At 40.4% G+C, this 19,874-nt stretch overlaps 1 protein-coding gene across 3 annotated transcripts; it reads right to left on the bottom strand.

Moving 5' to 3' along the window:
- Positions 1-3,182: 3,182 nt before the first annotated feature.
- Positions 3,183-19,834, bottom strand: rnf212 (ring finger protein 212). Of its 3 annotated transcripts, XM_008125524.3 has the most exons (10): positions 19,371-19,834; positions 15,689-15,750; positions 14,705-14,779; positions 13,811-13,867; positions 13,383-13,450; positions 12,124-12,172; positions 9,995-10,058; positions 6,484-6,556; positions 5,284-5,474; positions 3,183-3,382 (listed from the first exon to the last, which is right to left on the bottom strand). In XM_008125524.3, exons 1-10 carry the CDS (start codon positions 19,480-19,482, stop codon positions 3,345-3,347), a joined length of 789 nt encoding a protein of 262 aa, XP_008123731.1. In that variant the 5' UTR covers positions 19,483-19,834; the 3' UTR covers positions 3,183-3,344. The 3 variants fall into 3 exon arrangements, with proteins under 3 accessions (XP_008123731.1, XP_008123739.1, XP_008123733.1); XM_008125532.3 differs by lacking the exon at positions 15,689-15,750; XM_008125526.3 differs by lacking the exons at positions 12,124-12,172; positions 13,383-13,450.
- Between the last annotated feature and the right edge of the window lie 40 nt (positions 19,835-19,874).

The following is a 19,874-nucleotide window of genomic DNA, read 5'->3' as shown; positions in this document are numbered from 1 at the left end:
ATATATTAACCTCTTTGCTTAGTTTTCTCCATACCTCACAACCTCTGAGGATGCCTGCCATAGATGTGGGCGAAACGTCAGGAGAGAATGCTTCTGGAACATGGCCACACAGCCCGAAAGACATACAACAACCCTGTGATCCCGGCCATGAAAGCCTTCGACAACACATTATATGTTTTAAGCTTGACTATTGTATTTTATGGATTATTGTTAATGATTTTAGATGTGTTGCTATTTTTATTGATTTGTTTGGCACTAAATTTTGCCAGTTGTAAGCCGCCCTGAGTCCCCTTGGGTGAGAAGGGTGGGGTAGAAATGGTGTAAATAAATAAATAAATCTGCTATAAACATGGCATTGTGGCTAACAGATTTTTGTATATGATTGGCACCTTTTATTATTGCAATTTTTCTCCCAACATTGCGCTTAGGGGACCCCATTTGGAGTCAGGACCCACAGTTTAAGAAGCCCCGATATAGATGACAAGGCACCCAGATAGCTTACCAATTGTGTGCAGAAGAGAGTGGAAGATGTATTGTTGAAGGCTTTCATGGCCGCAATCACTGCAGTGTTGTGTGTTTCTGGGCTGTATGGCCGCATTCTAGTAGCATTTTCTCCTGACGTTTCACCTGCATTTGTGGCTGGCATCTTCAGAGGATCTGGCAGGTTTGTGGGCCATTTCTTGTAAACCTTCATAGTCACTCCAGTTTCAATAGCTAACTAGGCCTATTTCTCTGCAGACATAGCTTTTCCCCCTCCTGGGTGGGTGGCCATTTTAGAGTAAGAGAGAGGAGGGAAAGGGAAAGGGGGAAGGAGAATTAAGAGGCAGGAGTGGTGTGCACACAATTACTGCCATTTTAGTGGGAGAGAAAGAAAAAGAAAGGGGGAAGGAGCATGAGGAGGCAGAAATGGGGTGCACATAATTACCACTGTTTTAGAGGGAAACGGAAAATTAGGAGGAAGGAGTGGGGTGCACACACCACCAAACCAGCCCCACAACCTCAATATGGCCCCACTGGCTCTGAATGAAAGATCAAGTAAAGAGGAGGGGCTTTTTCTTTGCTTCTCCTCCCAAGGTTCCACTCACTATTCTGCCGTAGCACCAGGTGCGACCTCCCTTGCTAAGGCTTAAATTGTTCATTTTAAATGTTATATTGTTCTTTCTTTTTTCTTTCTTTCTTTTTTTGCACTGTGTGAGTAAGTCCACTCTCCATCTGCCACTGGCCCGGAGCATGCCTGATATATATTAACATTATATAATATATAAACATTTATTGTGGCTCCACAAGAAGCTTTAGCTTCAAAAAGGGCTCCACGGTTGAAAAGGTTTGAGAACCCCTGCTCTAGAGTGATGAAGCATACATGGAAAAAAGTTGAAAGGAGTGAGAAAACAGTTCTAACCGATTTCTGCAAGCAGAGTTAATTTGAAATCAAAGTTCTGGATGTAAGAATTGAAATAGGTCAATGGCAGCTCTATACACATAATGAACTTCTTCATGAGGAACAAGTATATGTTGTATGTATCTGATGTATCTCAGACCCAAATGGGTAGGAGACTGGGAACTCCTAAATCTCTATGTCTAGACAGAAACATCTGTACCATTCTTGCTTCAAAGATAAGGGCAGAATGCAGGAGCCTAATATTGGTGAGTTCTTCCCTATCCAAAGATTAGGCAAGGAGGAAATCCTAATTTTAAACTTTTAATTGGTGCAAGGAAAAAGCCAACATTGCTGGTTCAGGTTCTTGTTTATTTGCTCAGTTGCTTCTGACTCTTTGTGAGCACACGCCAGAGCTCCCTGTCGGACTTTGCCACCCCCAGCTCCTTCAAGGTCAAGCCAGCCAATTCAAGGATACCATCCATCCATCTTGCCCTTGTTTGGCCCCTCTTCCCCCCCCCCCCCCCATTTTCCCCAGCATCATTCTCTTCTCCAAGCTTTCCTGTCTTTTCATGATGTGGCCAAAGTACTTCATCTTTGCCTCTAATATCCTCCTCTCCAGTGAGCAGTCGGGCATTATTTCCTGGAGTATGGACTGGTTGGATCTTCTTGCAATCCAAGGCACTCTCAGAATTTTCCTCCAATACCACGGTTCAAAGGCGTCTATCTTCCTTCACTCAGACTTCCTTATGGTCCAGCTCTCACATCCATAGGTTACTACGGGGAAAACCATTGATTGCCAGTGTGATGTCTCTACTCTTCACTATTTTATCAAGGTTGGTCATTGCTCTCCTCCCAAAAAATAAACGTCTTCTGATTTCCTGGCTGCAGTCTATGTCTGCAGTAATCTTTGTGCCTAGAAATACACAGTCCTTCAGGTTGTTACTGTGGGCATACACAGAATGCAGTACTCCTGGTCAGCCCTGGGGGACTTTATATGGCTAGCTTCCAAGCCTGCACATTCATTCATTCATTCCCTACCAGTGTATGATTTCCCATTCTTGGGGAGGGAAAATTGTCACTAGATGTAGTGTTGCTAGAAACTGCACTAAAGCTCTCCCAAAGTTTTTTTTTAAACTGGGAATGATTTACTGTAGTTTGCTCTTTTAGTTTGAAGGACCTTTTTCTCTAATATTCCATCTATTGATTGATTGATTGAATGTATTTTTCAGGATGGCTCCCACATCCAGACAGAACTGTGAATCCCACCGGTGATGGATCTGGATCAAACTTGGCACACATACCCAACATGACCAATTCCACATACTGCCAGGGTATCAAGGGTATTGACCTCGGGAGTTAAATCACATCCATAGAGCACTGAGAATCTCACCAACAATGGATCTGGACCAAACTTTGTGAACATTCATCATACCCAGCATTCATCTTGAAACGGAAGCAGAGTTAAGGAAAATCTGAATTCAACAGTAATGCAAATATTAGGACTCATGCCATCATTAAAGAGAGTGTTCTCCAGAAAGCCTACTATAGCTCTCAATTATGAATGCACACGTTCCCTTCTAGATTTTATTGTGATACTCCTGAGATTTTAAAAATATATAGGAGTATAGAAATAAAAAAGTTGCTTCTGGTGCTGGGAATTGGCAGAGAATGGTATGGGGCAATGAAAAATAATTTGGATATAAAAAACACAACCACAGCAACAAATAGTGCAGTGTGTTGTCAGAAGGACTCTATAGCTGTTTTCTCAGGGGGAAATGGCACAGTAAAAGAGTAACAAAATAACAATTGTTCAACAATTTTTAATCAAGATATTTTATACAATTATATTTTCTGTAATTTACTACTTAATATACAATGGGATCAATTTTACATACTTCTAAATACACTTTTAAAAAGTATATAGTGGATGGTTTTCTGTCTTGTTTTACGAAACTTGCAGATATATTTATTTTTGTAATGAATGTCCTGGAACACTACCAGATCCTATAAAAAGAGACAATTAAAATTGAAATAAATATGAAATGTTAACGCATTACATTTAAGGAAGATAGTCAGTGCGACAGCAATAATAAAAAACAAAAAATGGCAGTAATCATGTTTAGCTTAATACTTAAACACATATTTAATGAAACAACATGAAAACATTCAGGTTCTGGATAATCTAATCCTGAATGCAGGTGCTGCCCAGCAAGTTGCTATTTAATCATAATTTAATTATTTGACCCATCTTGTACAAAGAAAGAAAGTATATTGTATATCAGATAAACTGTAGTGCATTATGTCTTTCTGTGAACTACAGAATAGTTATTTGTTCAAGGTCTCATGTTGTTATGGTTGAGCCTTATGGCTCCGATACTGGGAGACGTGGTCGTAAGACTCCTCGAGAGTCAGACTCTCTTGAGGAGCGAGAAAGGAAACGGCTGCGGGACTTATTTGCAGAACCAACAGACGAAGACTCCTTTGAGGGTTTTACTGAGGGAATGGAGGAAGAGGTGGTTAGCTCAGAGGAGGATGACATGGAATGGACTCGTGTGAGGGAGGATTTGGGTGTCACCGGCAATACTAGTGTGGGAGGCGACTGGCGGGTTGCAGGATCGGACCCGTGGACGAGTTGGAGGGATGGAACGGGATCCACAGCTGGGGATGCTGTGGGGCGTAGTCAAAGGTGTGTTAGCTCTGATGAGGATGATGATGATGAGGCACCTGGAATTAGGGTAACAGCTAACAGTGATGAGGAGTTGTAAACTGGCATAAAATGGGGTTTAGAATCCAGGGCTAATTGCGTTGGGCAAGGTAATCTGGACGAACGCTTGGGCTCTTGTTGGGAATTTCCTGAAGACGGGTGTGTTTCGTTTGCTGAATACGTAAGTTACCAAGGACACTGGGCATAGACGGCGGGAGGAACTGTGTGGGCTTTTGTTGTGCAACCTGTGTTTAATCTTATTAGCTTGGACCTCCGTCGTCTTCTTGACGGACATTAATTGCCTATTCTGGATTGACGCTGGACTGACTGACTGACTACGACCTCGGACTACCCCTTCTGTGGCTTTCGGTGGAATTGGTGAACCAAAGACATCTGTACCTGGCTTTCGACCTCGGACCGGACTGGGACCCTGCTGACCGTTGCTACCCTGATTGAAGTGCCTGGATCCGGATTCCGTTTGTTGCACGGAGGAGTAACAACCTTAGTTACTCATTTGCAGCTTTCGAGTAGCAGAGAGGAATCTGCTGCCAGCTATTTATGTTCCTTTAAATCCTTGTTTATCTACTTTTGTTTGTTTAAATTGCCGGGCTGAAGTAAGCATTTTCTGTTTAACCCGGATTAAACTCCTGTTTAATCCGGTTTATCTTTTGAACCACTTTTGGTACCAGCGGAGTCTTTTTTGTGTATCTTTTACACTGAAGGCAAGTGTTTGCCTAGCCCTTTGTTCAAACGGGCACTTTTTAGTTGTGTAACTTTAATAAACTGTGTTGAACTTTATCTGGTGGCGTTCTGTCTATGACACATGTACAGTGACTATTTCTGTTAAAGTAGTAGATTTGCCTTCGTAAAAAAAGAGCAGTACCTCCACATATTAATATCACATCAACAGTAAACTGTTTACATGTTGTGTATATAATAATCATTTCTTAGCATTGTCACCCATATCTTAAGCAATATGCTACAGAGCTGAAAATACAGTACTGTGGTCATTCCAGATGCAGGATAGAGTTCCCCATGGGAGACACAGAACAGCATGTATTATTTTTAATAGGAAAGAAATAGCTACCTGCCAAAATGATAGGTTGCTATCACAGTCCTATGCAATCAATACACTTCAATTTACATTGAAAAGTATTTTAATTTTGATATATAAATTTTAATAATTCCTAGATACACTTACCTGAATGTTGTCTTTGTAAAAGACTGCCAAAACTAACTGAGTGTTTTGTCATTGCTGAGAGCGAAGATGATGGATAGTGCTGAGCAGTTCTTGGGCCAAAAGCATTTGGCATGTGACTTCTATTATCTTGTGATGATGCAAATTGTGACATATATGAAGTCCTATTGGTTGGTATTCGTAACGGCGATGACCTAATAATTCAATGGATCACACTGAGTTTTGATATTATTTTGAGAAGACGGTTGTATACAGTGCAATCAATTTTAGCAATATGAACAAGAGAGTCGGAGTGTCTGCTTCACCCACCATCACCTTTTCCCTTTGCAGTTATGATTTCAAAATCTATTTTTCAAAGAAGCATTTAGGCCCCACTTAGACTGAAAATCCTGACACTAGCCCATTTATGTGGACTCCTGGTACCAGACCAAAAACCTTGGTTTGGAAACTGAAAAAAAGGTAAAAGAGAAATGAATATGCTTATTCCTTCAGGAATGTAAAACACCAGAGCGCCAGGGTGCTATGCGTGACGCCTTTCAAGCAACAACGAGCTGCGATGAAACATTAATCAGATTAAATTTTCCATTTACTCTATTGGCTTCAGATCCTGAACCTTCCAGCCTGAGGTTCACTATTTCTTGAAAGTTATTTCCCCCTCTTTAATATAATGTAGGTTACAAATACAAACAAGCCAAATTGTCAGATCTTAAAATGTTTTGAACATTTTGTGCTAGATAGGTTGGTCAGGTAAGAGACATTTATGTTTGTGTGTGGCCCATCTCAATCTCTGATACAATACATGGGAATACAATATATAATAACAAAATTGAAAGTTTTATGGATTGAAATGAGAAGTGGTCTGAAGCTACTGTCTGAAGCTAATTTTCAACAATTTGTTTAGCACATAAATTGGAACACAAATATTGTATATAGGTTCTACAAATATATATATATATATATATATATATATATATATATATATATATATAAAATTATTGAGATGAAATAAGTATTTGACATTTCTTTCTGGCATAATTCAACCATGAGAAATGAGAAATATAGTTATCTAAAACTGAAACAATGCAAAAGATAATGTCAATTTTCTGAGGGGAGAATGCCACATAAATGCCGCATAAATGAAGCAAGAAAAGATAACACTCTTATTTTCACACAGAATCACCTTCCAATACTGTTTTTCATTACCTTATTGACCCTGATGAATTCATGTGGCATGAACTGTTTCCAGGCAATTGAGAACTCCTGCAGGAAACACTACCTGCAAATAATATCCCTTATTGTATCAAAATATTAAGGCAACAATTTATATCCATTTACTGGGAATACGATCCATTAAATTCAATGGGACTTACATGTGAGAAAACATAAAAGATATCAATTATAAGCTTTGCAATGCAGTATTTTGGAGGTATATTTGATTTCTAGAAATCTAGGAATAAAACATGGCTTCTTGAAATAATGAAATCTTAATAATGGTATGCTGAAGACTTTCAATACACCACTATCTTTCTATCAAACCAGCATGATGTCTAATTATACACATTTCAGTAAAACTATATAAACCATTATAAATTATTCATAATTTCATAATAACATATTTAATAACATATTGTTGAATAACAAATTCAATAATAACATATTTCACTTGGATAACAGAACAGTTCAAAGTACGCTTAGAATATTTTATAATTTGGTTATTATCTAACCATCTATTCGTACAGCCAAATGGATGTGCAGAGTCAAAAGGTGGAGACCAACCATGGAAACCACACAGTGACCTTGGACCAGCCACACTCATTCAGTCTGCGAGGAAGGCAAAGGCAAACCCCCAATGGGAAAGGTCATCTGGAGTTTTGGAGTACAGTGCCATCTTTATGTGCTATGATCTGTGCAGCCAGTTCCTGCAAATAGTACCACTCACTATCTCAGTGTCACACAATCTGTGGTCAGACCCCTTCCCTATGAGCCACTCCTCCTTCCCCCGAAGACCTTGGCTTCTCCAGGTAATCCCAGTGAAACTGGGCCACTAAATCTGGCGCATGAAGATCTCTGTGTTATCGAGGAGCAGGAGATCATGCCGGGACCAGGAATTAGAGGAGTCATGTTTCACAAGCTAGAACATCTCCAACAGTAGTGGAAAATGTGGCACTGCTGTTAACAGAAACAAAATGTGTTCCATATGTTCCTGAATGTTCATAGTCAATTGAGTACTCCTACTCTGTATGGGCCCAAATTTCAGTATCTGGCCGTTAATAGTCTCTACTGGGCATGGCTGAAGCAAATCCAATATCTTGAGATGGTGCTGCTGGGCAAACTTTAAGTCCATGAAATTGTTGGAAACTCTGGAATCAATCATAGCAGCAACATAAATACATTGACCCCCTTCTAATCTGTAGCATTAGCATCACCAGCAGAAGGTCTTTTTCGGACTTCTCAGGCCAGGGCTGTTCTGTTCCTTGAATAAGAGTCAGGCTTAGCCTTAACAGTGCAGGTTCTGGCAAAATGCCCAGGTTGACTACAATTCTAGTACAATCCATTGGCTTGGCATCTTGCTTTCTCAACAGCAGGCAGCCGAAGCCAAGCTCTTCCCAGTTGCATTGGCTCCACATCTCTCCACCAGCTGGGATGACACACCCATTCTCAACATGCTAGCTTTTGAAGCTGGCTTCTCCAGAATCTGCTTTCTGTCTTGAAGAAAACCATCCAGCCTTAAACTGAGTTTAATTAACTGATCTAATGAAGCTGGAGTGATGAACCTGGCTAATTCTTGCTGTAATTCCAAAGACAAATGGGTGCCAAATTGGTCTCTTAAAGCGCCATCATTCCAATCAAAACATTGGGACAGGCTGCGAAACTTGGTAATGTACTCTGCCAGCATGCAGTTTTGCTGAGATAATTTTTTAAACTTTCTGCTTGCTGCTACAGCTTTCACAGGATCCCCTCATGTCACTTTTAGTTGATGCAGAAAGGCTGGCAAATTCCTTATCACAGGGCTGTCCTGCAGGAAAAAAACCTATAGCCCATTTAGCCACAGAGCAAGAGAGTAAACTAACCACAAAAGCCACCTTGGCTTTTTCATTTGAAAAGTCTCTGGCATCTAAGAACAACTCAACATTTTAAAATAAAAATCTCTAAATTGTCAGATTGACCATTAATTTTTTCAGGAATGGCCAATGGCACCCGGGAGCCAACTTGAGAAGCATTAATCAGCAGCAGCTGCCCAACTTACCCTTGAAGAGAAGATAAGGCTAGCCGCAGTTTTTAATGCTTTTAGAACGTCATCCATAATTGCTTTAAACAAACACACCCACACTCACTGTGTTTGTTTTGCAATGGGGTTGAGAATAATCTGTTATGATCTATACAGCAAGTCCTTGAAAATGGTGCCCGCTCGCTGTCTCAATGTCACACAGTCTGTGGTCAGTAATAGAAATCCGTCCAACACAGGCAAAGTAGAGAGATTGTCAAGGTTCAGTCCAAAGGTCTAAGATAAGCAGTTTCACCACCGTCAATTCAATTTTGGTCAAGGTCCAAAACAAGGGTACACAAACAGAGGTTCAGGCTGTACAATTCCATGAACATTGTTCTCAGTGAATTGGCAGTTTAACTCGTGACTTTTTAATCTCACTTTTCTGAATACTCTCACCTGTTGGCCCTTCTTTGGGCCAACCAATTAGACCTCCTAAGCTAGATGGCATTGGTCCTCAACTGCAGCCAAGCTGGGGTGCTCTTAACTCTTGCTCTTCCTCTAAGAATTCTTGATCCTGCTGTAACCCATCCTCTATAATACCCTGAGGTTCCTGCATTAACTCTGCAGAGCTAATTTCTTCAGGGTCAGGCTGCTCCTCCAATTCTGCTGCTGACTTAGATGCTGGGCAGAAAGGCCCTTCATCTTCATCACAGATCTTGACAATATACAGATGACACCCAGCTCTACTACTCCTTTCCACCTGAAGCCAAGGAAGTTGACCTGACCCTAAACTAGTGTCTGTCTTCAGTAATGGACTGGATGAAGACAAACAAATTGAAACTTAATTCTAGCGTCAGAAGGCAGATCAGGGAATAGTGATCCAGCCTGTGCTGGATGGGGTTGCACTCCCCCAGAAGACACAGGTCCGCAGTTTGGGCATCCTCCTCGACTTAGTGTTGAACCTGGAGGCCCAGGTTCTTGTGGTGACCAGGAGGGCTTTCGCACAATTAAACTTGTGCACTAACTGCGCCCATAGCTTGAGAGGCTGAATCTGGCCACAGTGATAAATGCCTTAGTTACATTCTATTTGGAATTCTCTAACTGTTCTAAGTGGGGCTGCATTTGAAGGGTGTTCGGAAACTTCACCTGGTCCAAAAAGCTGTGGCCAGACTATTAACTGAGGCTGGCTACAGGGAGTGGACAACCCCCTCCCCTCAATTGCAGCAGCTCCACTGGCTGCCAGTGTTTCGGCGTATAATTCAAGTGCTGGTTATGACCTTTGAAGCCTTAGATGGCTCAGGTACAGGCTATTTGGCTGATCTCCCTGTATGAACCTTCCTAGACGCTGAGATACTTTTCACATTCAAATCCCAAAAGTACATTTCCCACCTTTGATCAACAGGGTTACAATCACCTGAGGATGGCATCCAAACGTTGTACATGAATCATTATCAAGACAAGGCATGAACCCAGATATATTTCTCAACAATAAGTATTTCTTCTTACCCATATGTCCATCGTGAGGTGGGCTTATCAATGATATCCTTGTCGGTCCAGCCACTGTGTCAACCTAGGTATCAAAAAAGAATATGAAATAATTTAAATCATGTAAAATAAATAATTTAATCCTCTCTCTCTCTCTCTCTCTCTCTCTCTCTCTCTCTCTGTGTGTGTGTGTGTGTGTGTGTCTATCTGCCAAATAGTTGATGTTTGTGACACTATGATGAATCATTGACATTTCAAGTTGTAATAAATTTGCTGATTTTCAATAGCAAAAATATTATTAATAATGTTTATTATCCAAAATAAACCAAAAAGATTGTGGAAGCTGTGGTCTTCTAGATGTTGTCAAATGCCATGTCCCATTAACCTTAGCCATCATGGCTACTTTGTGAGAGATTATGGGAACAATAATTCATTAGCATCTAAAACAGGCTATATTCATTTGGATGAGATAGATATAAATGTTTATACGGTAATAAAAAAGCTTTTATGGTCTTCTTCTCTGCTACATCTGGAGAGAATGGTGAGAATATTAAACAGAATGTTACTGAAGGCTAAGGTGTTTTAAGTGAAACTATTTATTTGCAATGTACTGATGGCAACAAATACATATATAGCCAGATACTGCTCTATACATAGCTGAAAACAACCACTCTTCTTGCTATGATCACAGACTGCTGAGAGGGACAGGGGAGATGGGACACTTCATTTGAATATTCACTATTTCAGGAAACCAAGTTTGAAATCAAAACAATTCCAAACTTAATAAACAAAAGCACAGTATGCATTCCACATTCATCTACAGTAAGTGCCATTAAGGCTGGCCTTGTGGCTACTGGTCCTACTCCTATATTTTAACATGAGTCAGTTATACACAATTTTGACAGATACAGTGCAAACCCAATATCTATGTGGATATGTTTCAATACTGCCTGTGAAATCATTGATATTGAATCTGTGGATAAGAGGTGGGTTGTACTGTATATCTTTACATCCTATGGAGCAAACAGGCATAATCTCCAAAAATGAACACATATACACTCAGGTCCAGAGAGAAAGGTACTGGTACCTAACATTGTGGCCAATGGCATATTTTCTAATATAGTCCAGTAACAGTAGTTACCTTTTCTGGGAAACATTTGTGATTGTACCATATCAAACAGGTACCTAACAAATCAAATGTTTTCCAACTTGGAGGTAAGCACCAGAGAAGTAATTAGTTACAGAATTTTCCTCTGTTGTGCATTTGTTTAAAATATTATGGGGAATATGTTGCATGTGACATGTGTTCAAATCCAGGCTTTGCCATAAAAACCTGTACCCAAAAATTGGAGATACAGAATTCTATGCTTTCTCACCCAGGAACACTTGGGTAAAAAAACTATACAGAAAAGAATCTTGGGAAGGTAAACTATGGACAAAAAATACATACATATACTCATTTCCCTCTACAAACCGACCAGGTCTTACACTTATACCTTACTGGAAGATTCCTGAATTCAGTGTTTAATTATGCTACTTCATTTGCTTCAAAAGTTAGTCTTTAGTTAGGTGTTTTATGACCTAGTATGTCTGAGACAGAGACAATAATTTTACATTGCTGAGAAGTGCATAGCTTATAGTTTTCTCCTTTTGAAAACATTCATTTAATAGCACTGCACAAGTTGTACTTTTAAGGGTTAAGAAGTCATGATTGGTTCCACAGCCAGGTAAAGACTTGGCTGTGGGACCAATCCTTTGGGGCAGTGCAATGAGGCAATAAGAGGAAACCTATTCCACTGACCGGAGCCAGTATGGTGTCCTGAGTTGGTTAAAACAATGTTTTAATATTTGTGTATATTTATAGTTGTTTTATGTCCTGGCATGGAATGCTTGCCGTATATATGTTGTGTTCTGCCCTGAGTCCCCTTCGGGATGAGAACGGCGGAATATAAATGTTTTAAATAAATAAATAAGATGGGAATTGAACCGTTTTTGGTTCCTTGGTAGGAGCATGGTTGGATATAAAATGATTGACTAAAATCAATGAATGGATGGACAGACAAACAGCAGTTTTGTCACAAGTATTTCTGAGAAGTAAGCTGAAGATTTGTAACATCAACTATATATGGAGTAAAAAAAACAACACCTACTTTCCTGACTGATGCTGGCATATAATCTACTTCCACTGATGAACCACCACTAATATGGATAAGAATACAACATGTAAAAATTAATATTCTAATATTCAAATATTGTGATCCTAATTAATTTTTTTAAAATATGAGACAGAAATCACTAAACCTGTTACATTTCATTTCTTGAGTTACAGAGAATAAAATCAAGTGCTAAAGCTTAGGGAGTGGGATGATTTCTGTTCTATAATACCATAGAACTAGCATGTTGTCATAGTTTGAGTGTTGACTATTGAGACAAGTATTCAAATTCCTATACATCCATAAAGCCCACAGGGTAAGTCACATTCTCTTAGCCTCACAGACAGGTAAAGACAAGACCCCCCCCCCCCCCCTCAACAAATCTTGCCAGGAAAGCCCCATGATAGTCAGGAATGACTTGAAAGTACAACAACAATGTTAGAATTGGAAGTGGCTCTAGGGTCCATTTTGTCAAAGTCCTTGGTTGTGCAGAAATCTTTGATTGCAATACTCTCAGAAATGGCAATTTAATATTGTTTCAAAACCTACAATGAAGGAGAATCCAACTTCATTTGAACACAAGAGATCTGAAGTCATCCATCCTCTTTCTATATGTTATATGAACATATTTATGAAGAACTGGATCAGTGACTGACCAATCCTATATCTATCAACTTAACAACAAGCACTCTTGGATTCCATGGAGCTTAGGCAAATAAATAAACAGATGGTAATTACAATTATGACAACAACAACTATGAAAGACTGTGTTTGTAAAGCAGGGTAAGAATTGCTGGAATGCCAGCGCCTACTTTCCAGATTGGGCAAGAGCATTTTCATCTGATCACAGTTCACAGCTACATAAACTCACTAGATTAATAGGTCACAATTTCATAGTTGATTTTGTGAAGTGCAAAAAATGAATTAATTTTCACAAGAAATTGAACTCAAATGTAGCAAAAATTTAGTATTTATCTTTTCCATTTAAGAATGTAAGCAATGGCATCCTACTGAAGTAGCTAAAAGATCCATCCATTCTAATGCAATGTTCTTCATATTAATTAGCCAGATGGTAACTAGTTCCATCTGGCTGTGGCCCTTCTACACAGCCATATAAAATCCAGATTATCTGCTCTGAACTAGATTATATGGAGGTGTAGAAGAGGTCGAAGTCCACAGGCACGACACGAAGGCAATAATCCTTCCACATAATATTCATATTTAACTGCAATGTTTATAAGCAAAATACTGCTTACTGCTGCTGCTGTTGCATTTGCTGAATGTGTTGTGTTGCTCTCTTAAGATATCCTTCAAGTTTTGTAATCTGCATGGGAAAATATGCTTCAGTAATTTTACTTCTGTGACTTTTACTGCCACCCACAGCTTCCTAAAAAGTTCAACTGTATTTAATAGAATTGTTAATGAGTAACTGTTTGATAGTCTAGTCATAACATTGTAACTGTTAGATGACATAAGGATTAGTATGGTATGTGCTTTTTCTTGATCCAGTCCATCCAAATCAAGGAATAAAGAAACCTTACATCTGAAGTTTAAAGTAATTTTACTAGTACAGTATCAGTAATTATTAATCAACCCGTTACATTTGATAATACATTAAAATATAAATGGCTTCATCAAACCTCCTCCCATTCAACCCAAAATATATTTCTACTGAATTTAGTACCTTTCCTTTGTAATATGCTGATAGTCGCTGTCTGTGTTTTTCCTGGAATTGGGTAATCTAAAAATTGGGGGAGAGGGTAAAGAAAAACCACAAAATAATGTTCCTATGATAAATATCTGAAAGAAAAACAGTAAACGCTAAGAAATGAAATTATTGATCATGTCCTTCATGGATCATTCTATGACATGGCAAATCAAGAAACAAAACCTAAACAATGAAACAAATATATTTTGAATATTACCAATTGTTGCTGATATATTCATTTTTGGGGGTTGAGCAAGTGATATTCACATTTTTCACAAATTTGGCAGCTTAAAACTATATGTTCATGAGAATAACATATATAAAAGTCCTGGAAAATTAATTAAAACCATTACTTGGTCTACTTGCATGCAGGATATAATGGTCATGGAACTTATTGAAATTCTGCAACATTATTACATTTTCTAGCCAGTTAAGTGCTGTATTTGTACTCATTTTACTTAAAAGAAGAGTACATCTGTTTCAGTAGCAAGAAAAAATTACCCATGGGAAATGAGACTTTAAATAAATTTTCAGAGTGGTGTGGCTCCAAATTCTGAGGTTATTCATATTTATTAGTTACTTAAAATGTTTCTGTGTTGTCTCCCAGGCATTAGATGACAAATGAATAAAAACAATTTAAGCAGTATAAAGATGAGAACTTTTTAAAAACACAATGTACTAAAATGCAGTGTTAAAACAGAGCTATTTTAGACAGTAAGACGTTACAGGCCTGACATATTCTGTTGCCATCCCCTCAGCCTGTTCATATAACTTTGTAGGGATAAACTGGAGATGACAGAATGGATATGAAAATTATCACCTAAGATATTCCTAGAGAAAAATATTTAAAATAATTAATGAACAACTCACTTGGGTTAGTTCTTTGGAGTACTTTGTGCACAACCCATCTATTCCCATAAACAGTGCCTGGATATCTGGACTCATCTGTAGTGAAACATATTACCAACCAAAAATAATATTAGATCCATATTTAAAAAAATCTATAAAAGTCACTGTGCAGGGAAAAAAACGTAAACCCCTATCATTATCTATGGTGCTATTCATTTAAAATATATTACAATCAGCACAAAAGTATTTTCTTCACACTATGTACATTTTTAGTGGTGTGATCACAACAGAACTTTGGTTCAAACATCTGGAGTCCACCTCAACAGAAGGAACAAGGTGGCCTCCAAATGCAACAAGGTTATCTTACCATGTTTCAAATACATGAACATGCCCATAGAGCTATTCAGGATCAGCTACTGAGGAGTGCTCTCATGTAAAAAAAAAAGCCATTTTTAATTCACGATTTTTTAAAATTTTCACAGGGATCCAATACCCCTGTCCCAGCAAAGGCTGACTATACTTATTAGCATCTGGAATTGTTTAAGAAATTAGAAATTTACAAATAGGTCACTATAAATAACACTGTATGTCCTGCCAATGGTGTGTGCATTTACTAATCAGGCCAACCACTCTGTATTATTATTATTTATTTACAGCATTTATATTCCGCCCTTCTCACCCCGAAGGGGACTCAGGGCGGATCACATTGCACACATAAAGGCAAACATTCAATGCCATGACATAGAACAGAGACAGAGACAAGACACAAGCACCGGGCTGGCCTCGAACTCATGACCTCTTGGTCAGAGTGATTTGTTGATTTGTTGCAGCTGGCTTGCTTTCCAGCCTGCGCCACAGTCCGGTCTGTACCAAAATCATAAGCATTTCACTAACATGAATGAAAACCAAGTAGCTGGATGTGCATGGATCTCAGATACTAATCAAAATCCTGTTTTAAACATCTTACAAATTATCAAAATCTGTAGTTACAATATTTTTCTATACCTTTTTCGAAAGTAGTATTGTACGACAAGGAGCTCTACAAATCAGACACTCATCTTTTTTACCTATAAAATAAAGATCAATTAATAATATGTATCATTTTGAATGCTAAATGGGCGCTACCATCCATGATAAATTATATCTGACAAGTCCAATTTATTGGGGATTCTGCTTTAGGGTTTTGGTTTTTTTTGGCAAGATTTATTCAGATTTGCTAAGGCTTTATTTTAAGCCTTACTCTAATTCACCTAGCGAATTTCTATGCCACAACAGGAATTAAAACCTGGCCTTGGAGATGTGTTGTTATTTTATCATATTTATTTCTACCCTGCCTTTTTCCAGGTTGGGACACAACAGGCACAGATTGAGCATCCCTTATCTGGAAGTCTGAAATGCTCCAAAATCCAAAAACGTCCACATGGTGGCTGAGAAAATAACACCTTTACTTTCTGATGGTTCAGTGAATCTAACCTTCGTTTTATGCACAAAATTATTTTAGAAAATGTATAAAATTACCTTCAGGCTTTGGGTATAAGGTTCATATGAAACCTAAATAAATTTTATGCACTCATTATGGATGTACATCTATATGTATTTCAATTTCAGCGATGAGGAGATTTAAAAACAATGTTCAGGTCCCAAGAGTTTTGGATAAGGGACACTCAACCTTTGGTAGTTCAGTAACCAACTGGCACATCTACAGTGACAATTCAACACAATTTCAAACCAGTGTGGAAGAAAGTGGTTTACCTGTGCAGCTGATTCCACAGGAAAATCTGGAACCAGTCTTAAGCCCAGATGGTAATGAAACAAAGCACTGAGCACTGATGCGCATTTCACATACTTTTGTTGTCTGGCTGCCAGTCAGAAAGAAGCTTAGAATTGCATTAAAAGCTGGGTGTAGATGGGATCCAAACTACTATGCTCAGAGCAGGTCTAAGGTAATTTTCAAGTATAGGTGAACAAAATTTTTGCGCCCCCCCCCCAAACTAATCACTGAAAAATAAAAGCACCGGATAAGCAAAAATGTTGGATAATAAGGAGGGATTGAGGAAAAGCCTAAATAAAGAACAACACTCAGGGGGAATCCAGACAGGAAGCAGTCAGGGACAGCTAACAGCTCCCCAAAAAATATTCTCCCAGGCAAGAGAAAGCCAGGCCTTGAAGCCACAGGGCCATTAAATGCTAATCAAGGTGATTAATTACAACATCCACACCTGCCTCCCAACAGACAAGAGCTCTTTCTCCCACCCTGGACATTATTCCACAGACAAATAAACCCCACTTGCCTTGCTTCCAAAAGATGGCAGTGGGCTCTGGAGTGCCCGACATGGGCTCCGGAAGGCCCAGCGTGGGCTCCAGAGTGCCCGACGTGGGCTCCAGAAGACCTAGTGTGGGCTCCGAAAGGCCTGCCTGGCCCACCAGAAGGGCCGATGCAGGCTCCGGAGTGCCCAATGCGGGCTCCAGAAGGCCTGCCCGGCCCACTGGAAGGGCCAACGCGGGCTCCAGAAGGCCCAGCGTGGGCGCCGGTAGATCCGGCTGGCCCACCGGAGCACCCAACGTGGGCTCCGGAAGGCCCACCCCACCGGAAGGGCCGACGTGGGCTTCTGGAGCCTGCGCTGAGCCTTCCGGAGCCCGCGTCGGGCACTCCGGACCTCCCGTCGGGCCTTCCGGTGGGCCAGGCAGCCTGAAGAAGGCCCGCAAGGCCCGAAGAAGGAGGCAGGGGTGGCACCATCCTCCCAGGGGCCTCACTGGGTCCCCGGAATGATTGCACCATAGGCGACCACCTAAATGGCCTCACCAGTGGACCGCCTCTGACTATGCTTCACTGGCTTCCGATTCCAATGTCAGGGAAAGTGAAGCCTCTCCTTTGCTTTTGGGAAACCAAAGATGTTCACCATCCCCATCAAGATGATAGTTTGCACCAAAACTTTCCAAGATGTGTGTGGCTGTTGTGTTGTGTGAACATAACAAAAAAATTGAGTCTATGAGAAATAAGCAATGCATCATATACTTATATTAATGAAATATTTTCATGAGATACATTGTGTCCACATTCATTTCATGATTACAATTTATGTATGGATTTGTATTTCTTATACTGATGTTTTACTTTTTTAACTATTTTAATTGTCTTGTTTATTGTTGCTATGTTTTAATTATGTATCTTTGTATTCCTTGTTTTATGCTGGGCTTGGTCCCCATGTAAGCTGCCCCAAGTCTCTTCTGGGAGATGAGTACGGGTTATAAGAATAAAGTTGCTGTTGTTGTTGTTGTTATTATTATTATATTGGTTAATCTACAGTTTCCAGATAAAATGGAGGCCCCTTCCACATAGCTGTATAAAAGCCACATTGAACTGGATTATCTGGTAGTGTGGATTCTGACAACCCAATCCAATATTGTGGGGGCTGCGGTGGCGCAATGGATTAAACCCTTGTGCTGCTGAACTGCTGACCTGAAGGTTAGCAGTTCAAATCCGCAAGACGGGGTGAGCTCCTGTCTGTCAGCCCTAATTCCTGTCAACCTAGCAGTTCGGAAACATGCAAATGTGAGTAGATAAATAGGTGCCACTTTGGCAGGAAAAGGCAAAGAGACGCTCCAAGCAATCTTGCTGGCCACATGACCAGGAGGTGACAATGCAGGCTTCTCGGCTTGAAAATGGAAAATAGCACCGCCCAAAGCCAGAGGTGAGCACCACCTCAAGATGCCAGAAATGAAAGGAGAAGCCTTGCCTTTGTGTTTGTGGGTCTCATGTTAATTGTAAAGGCATTGAATATTTGCCCACTCTGTTTTCCGCAAAATAAGACTCATATTAATTTTTGCTCCAAAAGATGCATTTGGGCTTGTTTTCAGCGGCAGTCTTATTTTTCCAAATTGATTTTTAAATGAACTATATCTAGGGTTTATTTTTGAAGTAGGGCTTATATTTCGAGCATCCTCAGAAATGCTAAAAAATCATGATATTTTCAGGTTAGGTCTTATTTTGGGGGAAACAGGGTATGTATGTAAATGCTGTAATCTGTTCTGAGCCCCCTATGGGAGAAGGGCGGAATATAAATAAAGTGCATTATTATTGTCATTATTATATGGCTGTGTGGAAGGGCACTGAATAACGGTGTGGCAAAATGATGCAGGTCACCAACATGAAAAATTTGGAATGCTCTGATTGTGCCTTGAACCACCGTTTTCTTCAAACCATCTTTACAATTAAGGCCAGGAGCAATGAGAACGCAAACAGCTCTGTAACTTTTCAGGATGCTCCAAAGCAATGGGAAAAGTGTGTCACAGGGCACTGAAATTAATGCAGTTCAAGGCCACAGCTCAATGTTGCTGAATCGTTTTGTAGCTTTACAAGATCTTGCGCCTTCTCTGGTAAAGAGTGCTGGTGCTTTCACCAAACTACAGCTCCCAAGACGCCACGGCATCAACCATGTCGAGGTGCATTTAGTTCTGCTGTGTACAGATCAGGCATGGGCAAACTTGGGCCCTCCCTCCTGCTGTTTCGGACTCCAACTCCCACCATTTCTAACAGCCTCAGGCCCCTTCCTTTCCCCCCTCAGCCACTTAAGCTGGAAAAGGATGGGGGCTGAGGCTGTTAGGAATGTTGGGAGTCCAAAACACCTGGAGGGAGGGCCCAAGTTTGCCCATGCCTGGTGTAACCCAGGCCTAGATGGCAGATTACCTTTCTGGAGGCAAGGCTCACAGAAAACATGGCCGCAACTAGTCAGGCTGAACTTGAGAGTGGCGCCCTGGGGTTTCTGGAAGCAGGCGTTGCAAAATACGAGGGCGGCCATGTTGAGAAGGGCAAAGGCCTGCCTTAGGGTCGGTTTGAGGCCTCCAAGACGAGGAGTTAGGCCTTCAGAGAGGAGCCCCGAGGGAGAAGGGGAGAGCCGCCTCGCTCTCTTCCCCTCAGAAAAGAAACTTTTGAGGCAGGAAGGGGCACGTGAGGGAGTTGCTCCGTGAGAGAGAAACCAGGGCTTTACAACACAAACTTCCTTTCACAGGCTCTTCTAGGGGTCTTGGACTTCCACTGCCAGAAGACTCCGCCTGCATGGCCAATGGGAAGGAATTCTGGGAAATGAAGTCCGCAATCTCCGAAGGGCCTCTTTAAGAGCAGAGTTGACGTAATCTGGGCCCCTGACGTTTTGGACTCCCACTCCCAGAAGGCTCTGCCTGCGTGGCCAAC

Source organism: Anolis carolinensis, chromosome 1, assembly GCF_035594765.1.
Source record: "Anolis carolinensis isolate JA03-04 chromosome 1, rAnoCar3.1.pri, whole genome shotgun sequence".
Taxonomy (NCBI): Eukaryota; Metazoa; Chordata; class Lepidosauria; order Squamata; family Dactyloidae; genus Anolis; species Anolis carolinensis.
The sequence above is the reverse complement of the archived record's forward strand: the minus strand, read 5'-3'. Positions and strand labels throughout refer to the sequence as shown.

Coding starts and splice junctions, on each gene's coding strand:
- rnf212 (XM_008125524.3), bottom strand. CDS start 19,482: ATGGCCGCCCTCGTATTTTGCAACGCCTGCTTCCAGAAACCCCAGGGC. Junction 15,751..19,370: donor TGAGCCTTGCCTCCAGAAAG/GTAATCTGCCAT, acceptor TTTATTTTATAG/GTAAAAAAGATGAGTGTCTG. Junction 5,475..6,483: donor AATTCATCAGGGTCAATAAG/GTAATGAAAAAC, acceptor TTGAATTATTAG/GTCATCGCCGTTACGAATAC.